We start from the raw sequence: 17061 nt of genomic DNA, 5'->3' as shown, positions 1-17061 counted from the left end.
AGGTTAGATTGTACCAAGCATAAACTTATTGAAATTGAAGGTAGAACTCGCCAGAAAAATCTCCACATAAATGGGGTAATGAGAAACCTGAAAGTAAGGACTGCCTTCATTTGATAAAAAACAGCAACTAGTTTTATGGACTAGACTTCTTGCACATCGAACACTGTGGAGCCTGTCAGAAGAGTCTAGACAGCTACCCTGGCCAATAATAGTACAGTTGGAAACCTTCGGGGGAGATAGAGTTTCTATATACTAGGTCTAATTACTACTGTGGTATGTTCTGTGCCCATTTTATATGTTATGTTTTTGATTTGGGGGGGAAACCTTAGTGACCTGGATGTTTTCTTGGAAAAAACTGAAGAAGAAGGCAGTTTATCTGTAGTGCATACAATTGGGAGTGACAGCAAATAAGAATATATATTACATTTCGCTGCTGTTCTCATTCATATTTGATTTCGGATTCACTGCTGCTAATTCACTTAATGCATATGTGTGTGTTTTCCCTTGTTTTTTGAATTTGCTTATGATGGTCAGCATCCAGTGTGTTTTGTAGCGGCCTTGCAGTTATACCTTATAATGTAGGAGTAGAGAAATATAAATGGATAAGTTTAGAGGTGACAAATATTTTTTAATGGTAGCCACGTTTAGTAAGGGAAGGAGAAACTGAAGTAAAGTATGTTATACTCTCTAGTTCAGTAAGAATAGTGAAAATAATGTAAAATGTGCTCTTGAGTGAGAGAGATGAGCTACTGTGGCACACATGAGAGATAAGGAGAGTGGAAGTAGTGTTCTCAGCTGTAGTGTTAGCTAGTTAGGTAAGAGAGTGTAATGAAATATAGGAGTGTGGTTGAGTTAGTGACTGGAGAGCATAACAAAATGGGGTGCTGAAGCAGATTGTACTGTGGTGTGCATGGTTTGCATCATTTTGAAAATTTCTCTTTTAAACTTGTATTTGTTAGTGGTGGCTGTTTTGAAATCCTCCTGAAGTAAGTGTGTGCATCTGTGTGTCTGTTTTGGCAGGTTTATGCTATTTGTTGTGTGCCAGTTTTATGCTGATTAGATTTCCAGATTTTCTGGCGTGATGTACCTACTTATCAAGAGCCATTGTCCAGATTTTCAATGTCTTCAGGCTGAGAGGTATAGTAATTACTGTTGTGGCTGTGATGAAGTTTCTGTAGTAATGGCAGACAGTAGGAGCAGTTTAGTAGTTTGTATATGACGCAGTTAAGCAGAAGAGGGATCTGACAATTATTGACAGCTAATTTGCTTTTTGTAGCATTTGGCACTTATGCTGTCTTGGACCCCTAAGGATATAAATCTGCATACCTTGTTTCTTGTGACTTTGGAAGTTAGCAGTGTTTTGGGCTGAGTGTAGAGCAGTTAAGGGTAAGCAGTATTCAAAATTTTGCAACTTATTTTGTAATTCCAGGGCTTTGCTGGCCTGTAGGGGAGCAGATTTGGATATTTATGTGCTTGTGGCGCTTAGTACATATGAGATGAATATTAGTTTCTAATGAAGTGTTATTTTCATTCAGATAGCGTTAGGAGGTTTTGATGTCATGTTCTGATGCATGTTAAAAAGCATAGTATATATTTTTTAGATTTGCAGCGGCATAAATAAAACTTGTATTACTTACACAATTTGCTGTGTAAATTAAATTTTTTAAATTACTGTCATGCTTAACCTGAGACTGCAGAATGAGTTCAGCCTTGCCACCTTTTAATACAAGCTCCTTCAAGTTCAGTACTTAATCAGAAGTTGATTTTTCTTTTGACGGAGTAGCTTAATTTGACATAGACAGATGTGCACACAATTATTCTTTAGGGGTCATAGAGCATTAATATGAAATACTACCTTCCTAACCTAGACTAACCTCATCTAAAAGAAATAAATGACGTCTACATGTCTAAGATGAAGTATGGATTTTTTTCTCACAAATGCATAATTGTTTATTGGGCTCTTAGTAAAAGTGAATAGTATTCCTCCTGTGTTAAGGAATGCATGTAGCTTTTCTCTTGAAAATCTTTCACCATACTTCATTTGGGGAAAGATTTAGTATTACAAAGATCAGGCACAACACTGTTATGTACTTTTCACTAAGGCATATTTGTTTTTTCTTTCTTTAACAACAGTTCTTTGTCGAGTTCTGCCGAAGAAGATGAGGAGGAAGACAAAGGACCATCCCAAAAAGCAACATTAAATCAAGACAGGGGACTGCTGGAATCTGCTGATAAAGCCAGGTTACAGAAATCTTTTTCTTTGCAGAACGTTTACTGCTGTCCAAAGATTATTCTAAATGTGGTTGTAAGATGATTTTTTTTTTTTTTTTTTAGGATGACTGGGTCTTCCACTCCTGAGAAGCATCTTTTAGCCCAGTCTTTTTAACACCCTTATTGAACTTATCACCTAAGACATAAGCAAACATACATTTATATAGAAGAAAATAAACCATATTAACATATTCCTAGTTAGAAACATACAGCACATATTTTTATGTACAACTGTCATCAGTCCAGCATTGCATAAATTCCTCAATTCTTACCTTCCCTTAAATCTCATTCCTCCTCCAAATTTCTGCATCTATTGTTCCCACATTTTCCATGTTTTCTGTGTACAGATGTGTGCCTCTTAATAGCTGGGATAGTCTGTATCCCATAGAACGTTAAGTGGTGCAGACGTTAAGTGAACACTGTATAATTTGTATTGTGCTTCTCTTAATATCCGTCTGCATAATGGCCAATTGTATTTATGGCTACTTAGTACAGTATGGATCTAAATGTGGTCGGATGTTGTGCAGAAAGACATTAAGTGATGCACACCTGTAATTTGCTCTGGTTCTTTTCCAAAGATCTCACTTCCACTTCTTTTATCTCTTATTTTTATCAAAGCCTCAAATGCATGCAGTTAGTTTAGACTTTGATTTCCATTTTCTAGTAATTGCTTTTTTGGCAGCCTCCAGAATTAAAATTAGCAAGGCCTTACTATGCCTAAGCAATTCAGATCCTGCATCGCAGCTTAAAAATATTTTCCTGTGTTACATCCATTTGCTCACCCAATATTTCTAACAGAATACTCTGTAGGGAATTTTTGAAGTCTGCCACCTCACAAAGCATATATTTTCAGTTACTTCTTTATTCCCTATTACACCTTCAACTTTACCATCTAACTGAGGAAGAAAATTCTTTGGAGTCTACATTCATACATATGTCTTTCCATTGTTGCCTTGTGAGTTGTTTTTCTAATCTGTCTTCTCAATTTTGTTGAACCTCTGATTAATTCCTATAGTTATCATGCAATAATTTATATGCTGTATTAATTATCCCTTTTTAACAGCAGCTTGTGTTCTAGATTCAGTTAAAAACTCTACCAGAGCAGTTTTTTAACTTAGAAAAAACAGAAACGGATAGGGGAATCCTATCAGGGATTTATATCAAAGTACAGGCAGGCAGTCTGTAGCTTGCAGTCCAAATGTCTTGGCCGCTCCCTTTTCTGTTAGCTTTGACTGTCTAGTTATTTGCTCCCATATATTTCAGCACAGTCTTGTGCATCTAGCTAGCTCATGAAGAAAACAAATTAATCATTAGTCATTTCTGTCTGTGCTGCCAACTTCCTTTTGGAGGACATTTAAATAATTCCTAGGGATTTCTGGATTCATTTTATCTTGCTTTTTTTTAAGATATTTTAACTGTAGGTAATTTTGTTTGTAAAACAATAAATGTGTTTTTCTTAGCTGTGTTTATTTCAACTGTATTTTTGTAGTTTTAAGTTTTAATCATTTTAAGACAGTATCTATAGATAGAAAGTGTTTTCTTTTATTCATTTTGTTTTTCTTGCCCATGTGTCCTCGGGTCTTTGGTCCCCTGCCACCCCCATGCCCATTCATTTCTCATTATAGAACAACAACTGGTCATGTAGCCATGCAGCTGTGTCAGATCTTAACTCTTCCTTGGTGACTGATGTGTGCTCACAGACACAAGGGCCAGCTATACCTTCTCCCATGAGTATGCATATTCCTGTGAATACTGCATGATGTCTGTCAAATGGACACAGCTTGAGAAAGCCAAGAACATGCATTCAGCCCACATACTACATGTACTTTGTTATATGCAAGTACTTCAGTGAGATGGAAGCCTCCATCCTCCAGGGATGCTAAGCAGAGTGTCATCTGCTTCATGATCCATACTGCTAGCCACTCCTTGGTCAGGTGGGTTGCATTCTGGAATTGTTATCTGTGGAGCTATGTGAGGTGTGGGAATTTTACAGATCTGTGGGTATTTTCCCATTCCCATGGGAATTAGAACATCTTCAAGGTGATGACAGCATTATGTATCAGGTGGGTGGCCATCACATATTTGTTTACAACAGAGGAAAAAATTTTTGAAAGAGAGACAAAATGTTATGGGAGAATAGGGAAACCGTAAAAAGTTAGGAATGTGGAGTGTGTAATTATTGTAATTTTATTTTAGAGGGAGACAGAATCCCTGTACAGTACAGTGGATAGGAACTGAGTTAACTACATTTACTAACTGCTGCATGAAAGGAGTGGTGTACATTGCTATATGCTGGGACTTACATATTTTATGTGGGGAAGTCCGAATGTCCATTGAAAAAAAGAATATAAGAGCACTTATATGACCAAAGAAAATACTAACAATGCTCTATTTAAATACCTTAAGTCTTATCCCACTTTGAATAAGTTAAAATTTAAGTTTTGGGGTTATTAATAAAGTATGTATTGATTCTCGAGTGGGGAATCTTTTAAAATATAAAGTACTGGTTTGGCAGCTTCATCTGAACGCCACAGTGAATCCTGGATTAAATGAACATGTTTCTGTCAACAGTGTTTTTAAATTAGGGTCAGCAACTTTATGAATTGTACTAATTTTTAGAATGTTAATACTAATAGAACATAAAAATTTTAGCTATTTTTTTTTAAATATTCTTGTATATTGTTTAATTGATTTATTACGCACTTAATTTAAATGTGGTAATTGAGTGAGAAAAAAGCCTTTGATACAATACCCCACTCGGGCAGTATAGATAAGCTCACCAGCTTAAATATAAACCCCTATGTCACTAGATGGGTTGCAAACTGGCTCAAGGACAGAACCCACATGGTTAGAATTGCTGGAGCCATGTCAGACTCCAAACCATTTACAAGTGGCGTCCCACAAGGCTCAGTCCTGGGACCTCTCTTGTTCGGTATATATTTCTTGGAGGTACAGGCCAACACGGAAGGACTGTGGCTGACCAAGTTCGCAGATGACTGCAAACTGGGCGCCATAATTGACTCTCCAGCCGACACAAGCATCCTCCAAAAGGGCCTCATAGAAACAGACAACTGGTGCGAGAGCCATGGCCTCAAGCTAAACGCCAAAAAGTGTATAGTCATCCCCTTTGGCAAAAACAAAGTGCCCACAAATTACCACATAGGTGGTAATCCATTAAGTACAGAAGAAGTAATTAGGGACCTGGGGACCCAAGTTGATAGCAATCTCTGATTTGACAACCACGTGGCCAAAGTGGTTAGAAAAACATTTTATATAGCCCACCTAATCATGAAGGGATTCACATCTAGCTCAGGGGAGGTCATCGTGCCTCTTTACTCATCCCTCATCAGGCCCATAATCGAGTACAATGCCCCTTTTGGGATGTACCTTACCAAACACCTGCAGCAACTGCAAAGACCCCAAAGGTACCTCACCAAGAGGATCAAAGGGCTCAAACAGATGCCATATGCTGCCCGGTTAAAGAAACTCTAGCTCTACTCAGTGGCATACTGCCTGCTCAGAGGCGATCTGTGCCTGACGTATAAAGCCATGTCCAACCCGGAATTAAGGGACATGCTGCACCTCAAAAAATCCAAATCCCATCGAGCTACGCGCTCGAGAGACTTGAAATACAGCTCTGAAATAAATAGGACATGTTGGAGGGGCAGATTCATAACCCAGAGGCTCCCTTCACTATGGAATAAAATCCCAGTCCAGGTTAGGCAGAGTCCCTCATAGACTCTCTTCAAGAGGAATCTTGATGAGTGGATGGGAGATGGTAGGTTTACCCCGTGTATCACTTCTGTGTCACTGTTAGACAGAGGCACAGTATACTAACCTCGAAAAAGGCCATAGCAAAATTAATTTAAAATGGGTGGCGAAAGCCAAACATACTCTGGCTAGTCTTATAAATGCCCTAGGGCAGATAGCCTAGTATGAACCTATGATAAGTATTTTTAAGAGTTATTGATTGCTGCTAAGTGCTTTCTAAATCTAGCAAAACAGATGTCTGCCTCATTCAGACAATTTGTGAAAGTCCTGGGGTTCTTTGCTTCATATTTTCACATTTTTCCTTATGCCAAGCTCCATATGAGGAAAATTCAGTGGTATTTCATCCTCTGTCAAATATACAGAGCTGAATATATTTTTTTGGTTTTAAAGTTTGTACTGTTAATTGTTGCTAAGATCTCTGCTGAAACTGTTTTCCCCACCTCCCCCTATTTTCTGCTGTGTCTTCAGTTGGTATAACTGGTTTTACAGCTTGTGTGTTATCTAACTCAAGGATCACGTGCATAAAATTAGACCTGTTAGTAAACAGCCTGCATTTCATTGCTGGAACCTGTGTTCTTAGAAACTGCTTTTCAATCTATCTGCAAATATACAGAGCTGAGTATATTTTTTTTGTTTTAGAGTTTGTACTATTAATTGTTGCCTAGATCTCTGCTGAAACTGTTTTGTCCCATCCACCTTCCCTATTTATGGCTTGTAGTTTAAATTTGGTGGCTTTTGCAGTTGCCCGCCCCACTGTAGATTTGATCTAGAACACTCCCCCAGTCCCATCTCTTTACCACATTCTACCTAATACTCTTTCTGCACTTGCTTTTAGTCCTTTTTAATTTAATTGCATTTTTAAACTGTGTTTGGTCTAATATTGCTACATACTCAACTGTGCTAGCTTGCACTGCATGTGAATTGTTTTTATTGCTGTTTTAGCTACTTTTCTGTAAAAAAATAAAATACTGTAAGCCTGTTTACTACCTTTCCTGTAACTAGTGTTCTAGATACAGATTTGCTGTATTCAGGACTGTATGTAAGCTTCTGAGCCCCCCCCCAAGCCTTTCTATGTTGGAGGGAAGCCTTCTAGCTTGTCAGTGGGAGTGGTAAGCACCAGGAACCCTGTCTACCACATAAGTAGTGGTTCTGGCCCAGAAATTGTAGTTATTGGCCATTTGGGCAATCTTTTCCATCTCTGTCAACTTTCTGATTTGATTTGAAAGCCTGCATTTGCACTTGTTTCTGTCCTGTAACTCATCTAGTGCAGATACAGATTCTTAGTTTTAGCACTTAAATTTGCTTATTCGTGCTCAGCACGTGTTCAGAACTTGTAAGCACTAAATAAGCTACTAATTACTATGGCACTCAACCTTCCTTATTATCTAGAGGAAAACAGTTTTTGTACTTACTCTTCTCACTTGCTTAGAGAAAAACAGCTCTTGTACTCACTTTCCTCACTTATCTAGAGGAAAATAGTTTTTTATTCAGGCATGTCCAAGGGTCAGCTCCCAGTGTTCTCTCTTGTCTATCTGATGAATCTGGGCATCTTGAGGCAATGTAGAAATTGCCTCATGTACACAGACAACCCTCTCCTTCTACCACCCAACACTACAACCTGTGAGAGATGCACTTATCTAGCCAAAATGGAGGTAAAGCTCTCTCCAACCAAGACTGAACTTGACAGTCAAGAGGAGAAGGTAAACATTTGCACCACACCACACTCATCACATAGTCTCACTAAATCTACACCACCAAAATCCACACATAGTAACACAAAAACATTCACGGAGGCACTCAATAATAATCTGTGTAAGCAACAGAGACCTCCAAAGCAGAAACGCAAGCAACCTCCATCCCCCAACACAACCCAAATGACACATAGCCCACAGACTCAGTGTGCCACTCAACCACAGCCAATAAGGCAAAACAATGTACCCAACACACTAGTCATAGGTGACTCTGTAGTCAGGCACACTGATGTCCCACTCACCAGGCTAAACAAGGAGAAGGTTGCTGTCAGTTACCTGTCGGGTGCCAGGATCCGCCACATAACCCATGCACTCAGGTCACTCCACAACAAGTATAAATATGACTCTGTCATTGTCCATGTTGGTGTGAATGACCTGAGATGTACCTCCCTGTACTACATGAAAAGAGACATGGAAGAGCTCTCCGATCTTGTAGCCCAGGCAGGTATGACCTTAGCCCTGAGTAGCATTCTGTCATTGCCCAGAACCTGCACCCGTCGCCCCTGGGATTCCGGATACTGGCTAAGGCTCTTGCCGCCCCTATAGTGCCTTTTTTAGGCAAGGTTCAAATGACAAATTCACCACCGTAACAGGAACAGGCAAGCAAAAACTGATGGTAATGCTACTCAGTGCTAGAAGTCTAAATCTCAAAATGCACTCACTCGAGGCACTCCTTAAAATGGAGAACATCGATATCTGTGCAGTGACTGAGACCTGGTTCAAGGCTCCAGAGAGCACCCCTGTACTACCAGGCTATAACTCATACCACACTTTTCAGCCATGTAATCTGGACCGGAACACAAAAGGCGGAGGTGTGTCCATATTCATTAAGGATATCCACACCTCCAGGCTAGTTGCTCAGCATAATGCATCCGAGGTTATCCAAGTGCAGCTAACTCTGGGCAAAACTGCAATCCAAATTGTAGCTTGCTACAGATTCCTCTACCATGCCCCAGGATTCCCACTCCTCTTTTCTGGATGTACTGTAAAATATTAGGGTTCAACCAAACACCCTAATAATGGGCGACTTCAACTACCCCACCATTAACTGGGAAAACTACTCATGTACCAACTCCTTAGCTCAACGCTTTCTGGAATTCATAAACTTCAGTGCCATGGATCAACTTATCCACACCCCCACCAGGGGCAACAGTATCCTAGACCTAGTCATTACCAACATGAGTAACCGGTGTTCCACACCTGAAGTCATCTCCTTGTTGGTCCGATCCGACCATAAGCTAATCACCCTTGATATCCACATCCCGCCTCCACCCCCCATTAAGGAAACCATGGTAAAACATTTCTCCAAAGCCAACTTCATGCTTCTTAAGACAGAAGTGGTGAACTTCATGACACCCATGCAGATGGGCAATACAGTTACAACTGCTGAATCCTACACAAATGCACTCTATAAGCACTTACACGAGTGCCTGGATCGTGCTATCCCAAACAGAACTAAGACGCTATCCTCCAAAAAAAGCAAGCCAATCTGGTGGTCCCCTGCCATAAACAAACTGTACAACAGAAGGAAGAAACTGTTGCAAAAGAGAGTAAAATCCCATGAATATAGGAGCTCCCTGGTCAGCTTCAGTAAGAAGCTGAGATTCCTTATAAGATCCTCCAAAGCTAGCTACGAGAACAAAATTGCCACTTATTCTAAGGACAACCACAAAGCATTCTATAGCTATGTCAATAATCTCAATGGCAACACCCAGATCTGCTCTGAGTTATAGCACAACGGCACGAAAATTATAGAACCAACTGATATTGCCAACTTCCTGGCAGATAGGTTCAGTGCTAACTTTACCCCCACCCCCTAAAGGGCCCATATCTATAGAGGAAGAATGCAGAGTCCCTGTAATCACAACTACGCAGGTAAAAGCTGCACTCTGTAAAGCCAAAAACACAGCATCCATGGAACCGGACAACATCCCAGGCTGCATTTTACACAAACTTCAGAACGAACTGGCTCCCCACTTAAGCACCATGTTCAATAATAGCCTCACATCAGGCTTTGTGCCCCCTGAATGGCGCACAGCAACAGTTATCCCACTCCACAAAGGGGGAGCCACCACTGATCCCGGGAACTATTGACCTATTAGCCTGACGAGCCTGGTCTGCAAGGCCATGGACTGTATCATCATGGAACTCATAAACAAAGACATTGGTAACCTCCAAACTCTGGATCCCACCCAGTTCGTGTTTGTGAAAGGCAGATCATGCCTCCTGAATCTTATCGACTTCTTTGAGGCAGTCACCAAAGCCATAGATGAGGGTAAGGTGGTTCACGCAGCCTATCTTGACCTCGCCAAGGCTTTCGACACCATCCCCCATTCTGGAATTATAGCTAAACTCACTAAACTAGGTATAAATCCCTACGTCACAAGATGTGTTGCCAGCTGGCTCACTGACAGAACCCACACTGTAAAAGTTGCAAATCTAACCTCAAACCAGTGACAACTGGAGTACCACAGGGTTCAGTCCTGGGACCTCTGCTGTTTGGTATCTACTTCTCTGAAGTACAGGCTAACACAGAAGGCCTGTGGCTAACGAAGTTCGCAGATGACTGCGAACTAGGAGCCATAGTCAAGTTCCCAAATGATGTGGACATCCTGCAGAAGGGCCTCGCTGAGACAGATGCCTGGTGTCAGAGCCATGGCCTCAAGCTCAATGTCAAAACGTGCAGTGTCATCCCCTTTGGTAAAAACTCTGTACCCATGAACTACCACATAGGCAGCAATCTACTTAACTCCGAATATGTGATAAGAGACCTTGGGACCCAGGTGGATAGTAGTCTCTCATTTGATAGTCACATCGCCACAGTAGTCAGGAAGTCCTTCTACGTGGCACACCTCATCATAAAAGGGCTCTCATCCAGGAAAAAAGAGGTCATTGTTCCCCTCTACTCGACACTCATTAGACCCATTATAGAGTATAACGCCCCTTTTGGAATGTACCTCACAAGACATCTGCAGCAGCTGGAAAGGCCACAGAAGTACCCCACAAAGAGGATTACTGGCCTCAAACAAATGCTCTGCACTGACCATCTCAAAAAACGCCAGCTTTTCTCCGAAGCATATTGCCTTCTCCGAGGTGATCTCTGCCTAACATGTAAAGCTATGTCAAACCCAGAGCTGTTGGACATGCTACACCTTAAGAAATCCCAGTCCCTCCGAGCTGCACTCTCTAGGGACCTAAACCTTGTCACCACAATAAACAGGACATGCCGGAGGGATAGATTCCTGTCCCAGAGACTTCCCATACTCTGGAACAGGCTACCCATTTATGTCAAGCAAAGTTCTTCATTAGCACTCTCCAAGAAAAATCTTGATGAGTGGATGGGAAATAGGAAATACACCTCAGGGATCACTTCTCTGTCTCTGGTTGACAGTGGCACAGGGAAATAACTTTCGTGGGTGGCGTAAGCCAGGGAGCTTTGTTTTCTAGGGTTACGTAGGCCCTTGGACCGATAGCCTAGTACCTACCTATGAATCTATGAACAAATTCCAGTTATTCCTTGTCTTAGTTTCAGGGTTTACTCTGGTGGGCCAAACAAGTAGGCTCCAATCTGGGAGTCCCCTTTGTATAACTTCTGCCAGCATGACAGAGGCCTCAGTCAGGGTATATGGAGTTCCTTGCACAAGAAAAGTCACATCAATATCAAAGTGAAGGTGGCCCGATTTAATGGTCTCAAAGTGCTTCACCAACTGTAGACTCCAGGCACTCTACAAGTTGTGTCAGGCAATATCACACTTAATATGGCATATGAACAAATAAGGTGGGACAAAGTCCTATTCCCTTTGCCAGTTGTCCGCTAGAGAAGTGACCATTCAACATAATCTCTTTTTACAAATGGTACATTCCCTCTCATCTCAGCACACTGGCAGATTCTCTAAGCATGTCCAGGACAGATTCTAACGAACAGATGTTAAAACAGAAGGGAATTCTTTCAGCTCATGTTCTAAGTTCAGAGATCTTCAGAAAGGACTTCTTTCAGCTCATGTTGTAAGTTCAGAGATCTTCAGATAGACTTGTTTGCATCAATACAAAACAGCCAGCTTGAGTCTATTTAGTTGTAGAATTCCATGCAAATGAGTAATGGCAACAGAAACCATCTCAGTAACCTGGAAGGGAAAGTTTCTGTATGCCTTTCTACCCTTTTGTCTCATTCCCAAAGTTCTTCAAAAGATAGAAGGGGCAGTCCGAGGATGCTGCTTCTGAACCATTATGGTTGAGACAACATTGTTCTCTTCTTAATAATTTACTAGGGATCATTACCAGACTGTTCCTTTCTTGGTGGATTTACATAATCAGTACAAGAGGTCACTAATTCATCCCAGTCTCCATATCCTGAAAATCACAGCATGGATGATAAGATTTTAATTCTTTCCAGGCAATAGTTCTCTCAAGACGTACTACAAATTTTAAAAAGGTTAGAAAACCTAACAACAGAAATTCTTGCATTTCTATGTGGAGAAGGTTTTTTTTTTTTCTGGTGTCAGAATGGAGGGCATGACTCCAGAACAGTAGGGGAGCCGTGGTCCTTAAGTATTCTGTTTATCCCACACTTCTACCAAGGTACATCCTTCAGCTGTTTCTGCTTGTTTGCCATCAGATCGTCTTTCATCCAGCTCTTATCAGGTCAAACTATTTTTCAACGGGAAAGTCCAGACGATTTAGGATCTTTGCCTAGAAGTGTTTACATAGGTATTTTTATACACCAAGTAGACTCCAAAGAATTTTCCCTCAGCTGGATAGCAAATGTTGGAGGTGTGACAGGAAGGAAAGAGGTGGCTGGGAACATATTTTTTGGGAGTATAATGAGCTGGCAGACTTTAGGGATTCCCTGCAGACCGCTCTGTTGGAGATGCTGTGTGAGCAGATTGGCTTGACTGAGGAGATGATTTTTTGGGGATATAACAGAATTGGAATTGCCTAGACATAGTAAAGCCTTGCTGAGTCTAATTATGGTGGCTGCCAAAAAAGCAATTGCTAGAAAATGGAAATCAAAGTCTAGACCAACTTTACTAGAAGTAGTGAATATATAGTAACAGATAAATTACCTGGAATTGGTATCTTTAGATAAGGGAAGGAGTAAACTACATAGGAAAAAAATGGGAATTGTGGGAACAATATATGCAGAGAAGGAATGAAGTTTAAGAGGCAGGATTTGAATGAGCTATATAATGCTTAACTGACAATGACTGGATACATTATAAGTTATGTATAATGTTTGCAATTACAGTTGTTTCAGTGGTGTCTGTGATGTATAATGTTTGCAACTAGAATGGTGTCATTTTGGTTTTCATTTATATAAATGTAAGATTGCGTATGTCATATGTGAAAATTTAATACAGATGTTTGTTGAAAACTGTTGTTTAGTGGGATTCTTCACATTAAACCTTCAAGAAAAAGAATGTCCTGTCCTTGGGATTTGAACTGTGTATTGCAACAGTTAACTTCCTCCTTTTGGAGCAACTGCTAACTCTTTGAAGATTTTGACCTGGAAACTGCCTTGCTAGTAGCCTTTCTTAGCAAGAAGAATTTCTGAATTACAGGCCCTGTTGTACATTCGTCCCTTTTAGTTTTTTCATAAGGACAGAGTAAGCATTTAAATTGGTCCTTCTTTCATGCCTAAAGTGGTTTCTGAATTTGCTCTTAATTAGATTATCCAGCTGCTCTCTTCGAAACCATTAAAAGTGGGAAGAAAGAATTCTTAATTTGGTAGATGTTCAAAGACTGCTCAGGTTTTACCTAGAGAAGACAAAAGACCTGAGAAAATCTGACGGATTATTTCTTTTCCTGGAAATAAAATAGGCTTACTAGTGTTTAAACAAACTATTTCCAAATGGATCTGCAGTGCATTTCTTTTCTATTATACAAATCATGACAAGCAGCTACCAGGGATAGTTACAGCTCATTCTGCCAGAGCTACTTCAGGAGCTTTCACCCATGATGTAGACTGTAAAACTATTCTCAAAGCAGCCACTTTCCCCTTGTTTCACACCTTCCCTGGCACAGCAACTGGATTCGCTAAGACTGTTTTTCATTGCATCCCAAATTCGGAAGCCATACCCCCTTCCTCCATCCATTCTGATCAATCTCTGGTAGTCTTCCTGGATGCTAAGAGTACTACAACCGTGATTTAACGAAGACCATAGTATAATTCTGTAGGTATCTCACCATAATGGTCGATGTTTTGAATAGATCACTTTTCCAGTAAGTATACCCTCCTTCCATCCCCTCTTGGAGTACACATTTGAAGCTTTACCTTGTGGCTGGGATGGCGTATCCCTAATATCTTTCCTTCCCCCAACCTAAAACTTAATGTGTTCCCAAAAGTCACATTGCCTCTAATAGTTTTTTTTTTTTTTTCCTCTGGGTTCTGACCTTTCCTTATGAGGTTACTCTTGTCTTACTTATTCTTTGTCAGGAAAAAAAGACTCTGGAAATGGTGTGGATGTGTATACCTGTTATACTAGCACACTGGAACATGACTAGAGAGGATGTCCAGCTTGTGGGAAAAGGATTCCGAGCTTTAGAAAGCTGTTTGGCTTGCTGGACAAATACTTTGTTGAGAAAGTATTTGGATGTTAAGAGCATTCCAACATTGATCTTTTTGTTTATTTATCAGTATGATGTTAGTTACATAAGTATACTTTCTTTTGGAATAGCACTCAAGTGATAGGAAGCTGAGTTAGTCCACTCTTGGGAGAAATTGTACTAAGTTTCTTATGTGATGCTAAAGCAGAAATAAAATGAAAACTCTTCTAGTGGATCTAGACAAAAGGGTTGAGTTTTAAATATTTAATTTCCTGCTGGCATTGTATACCTTCCAGATTATCCCACTGCCTTCTTTGACAGATATTTTTTTAGAATACGGAAGAGTATGCCTTTTGACTTTGCTTAGGAAGGGGGAAGGTCGAGGGTGTTAATGAACAGCTGGGATCATCAACTTTATTAGGTTTGGACAGGCCTTCACGATCTAAAGTTTTATCAAAGAGATGCAAAAATCTTTTTTTTTTGGGGGGGGGGGGTTATTTACCTAGTTAACCAGCCTAGGTGCAAGTCTTTGTTTTTGGCCTCTCAGTAGTTGCAGAGGTTAAAGCATACTTCTCAGCCTGCAAACACTGAAAATCTGGAAAAAAATCTGCTGAAAAAGCCATCCATCTGGCCAAAAATCTGGACAGCTAGTTGGCATGAAATTTGCATGCCGAGTAGCATAATTCCTCCCTCTTTCAGTGGGACACCACCACCCAAACACAAGTTCAAAAGTAAAAAAAAATGACAAAACTATGTAAAATATAAACAAAATAAAGGAGTAAAAAAGTGCACATACACATTAATGTAAACAAAACAGAAAAAATGCTGTCCAGTTTAGTCCATCAACTTTGATTTGGTTTTTAAATTTAAAAGTGCCACTGCATTTAACTTACATAATAGCATCAACAACACACTACTTTTTCAGTAATCATGCAGAAAAATAAATAAAATTCATCCACAGACTACTTCAGCTCTCATGTCTGCTTCTTTCTGATCACATTTAAACATTATGCTATCATAATATAAAGCCCCTAGTAATAAAACACATAAAACCATTTTCACAAACTTGCAGCTGTCCTAACCTCAACTTATGCGCTTATTATTCTACTTTTCCTCACCCGTGTCCGTGTAACATGACTGAAATGACACCTCCCTTTGGTGCCTTATAATATGCCCTTCAATCATTCTGATTAACCAGCTGTGAATTGCATTAATTGCATATAGAATAACTCACCCAAGAGCACAGTACCAGAGCTTAACCACAACAGCATAACATTTCACATAAAAATGCATGCAAGGTTTGTTTACACACATGCTTCTGCTGCAGTGTAAGCAGGCCTGTCCAATTATTCATCCTTCCATTATTAGACATCCTGAATTACTGTTGCTGGGCCCCCACACATAAACCTAAAAAGTTGATCACACACATCTTACCATAAGACACCAGTTATAGAACGTTTATGAAGATGGCCACCACCCTGCCTTCTAATGTAAGAATGCATCTATACTATGTAAGTGAAGTGTACAAGGAAAAGTATGTGACAGCAGATGACAAGGAATCCACAACCACACCTCAATTTCTTCCAATTTCCTGCTTGCTACAGTGTAGCACAGCTGCACTTTCATCACACTCAGAGACATGTGTGTGCTGTTAGTTCATGATGTGGTGGAAGAGTGTTGTGCATACACTGTTAATTATGTTCATGGGATGGTTCTTCCTTTCTTTCTTTCTTTCTTTTTTTTTTTTTTTTTTAACAGCAACCAGCTGATTATTGCAAACTCTGTGAGACCAAGGAATTGGATGAATTTCCAGACATTCTGGTCCATTAGGAGAACAAAGAAGTGCAGGTGATTAAGGCTGCATATGTAGTTATTAGGCATTCATTGGAAGAAAAAAAGTGCACATGGTTCAGCCTCCCTATTTTGTTACTAGGCATACAGCCAAGAGTACCAGTGAGAAACCTAGGCCAGTTTCCAATTGCCCAAGGGCATTCTTGTTACATGACTTACACAGTCACACATAAGGCAGCTGGAGGTTGAGAGAATCAAACCTTGGACAACAGAAAGCAGCTGATTAACAGCTCCTGACTTTAATCTGCTCTACTGCCAGATGAGGGCTTATTTTCTGCCTGTGTTGTAAATCTTCCATGAAGTCACTGTAAGTGGAGAGGGGTTAGCAACAAGGACACTGCATATTACAAGCCAGACAAATATATTTTGGTGTATCCTTGTGTTGTGCCGACCATGTTCATATTGGAAAAACATACAGGCAGCACACTTTTACATGTCTTGCTTTGTGATTCCTAGTGTTTGATAAGGATGACTTGTCAAGAAGTCAGGTAAAATCAGTAAAACCTGAATTGCAGCAGATAGAACTCAATTGTAGTCTCTGTTCATCAGGGAGGGTATTGCCGATGAGTTTGATTCACAGGTATATAATTTATTTAGTTTAGATTTGTTAATCAGGTAAACACACTGCCTCACTGACTCTTTTTGAGCAAAATGTGGGCCCACTTCAGCAATATCAACAGCATGAGCAACAAGAACAGAATGCAACAGCTACAAAACAAATGGGAAGTAAAAAAGAAAAAGGCAACATTATTTTAAAACAGCATTGCCAACATCTAGAGCTAAAATAAGTAACATAGCCTTAAAAATAAAAGCAAATAATGAAAATGTGTAGGGAGGCAGGGGTAGTCATAATTGTTTCAGATTATTTGCTCAC

The 17061-nt window shown here is 40.1% G+C and overlaps 1 protein-coding gene across 1 annotated transcript in view; it reads left to right on the top strand.

The window, feature by feature from the left end:
- The window catches only part of LOC122816492 (dynein axonemal assembly factor 8-like), a 3534829-nt gene that overhangs the window by 811590 nt on the left and 2706178 nt on the right, over positions 1-17061 (top strand). The window contains exon 7 of the mRNA XM_044089323.1: positions 2134-2241. Coding sequence (XP_043945258.1) covers positions 2134-2241 — 108 coding nt within the window. The remainder of the gene's footprint in view (positions 1-2133; positions 2242-17061) is intronic.

The sequence above is a fragment of the Protopterus annectens genome, chromosome 12.part0 (genome assembly GCF_019279795.1).
Source record: "Protopterus annectens isolate FY-2018-M chromosome 12.part0, PAN1.0, whole genome shotgun sequence".
NCBI lineage: Eukaryota > Metazoa > Chordata > Ceratodontiformes > Protopteridae > Protopterus > Protopterus annectens.
This window is presented reverse-complemented; position numbering and strand designations above follow the sequence as displayed.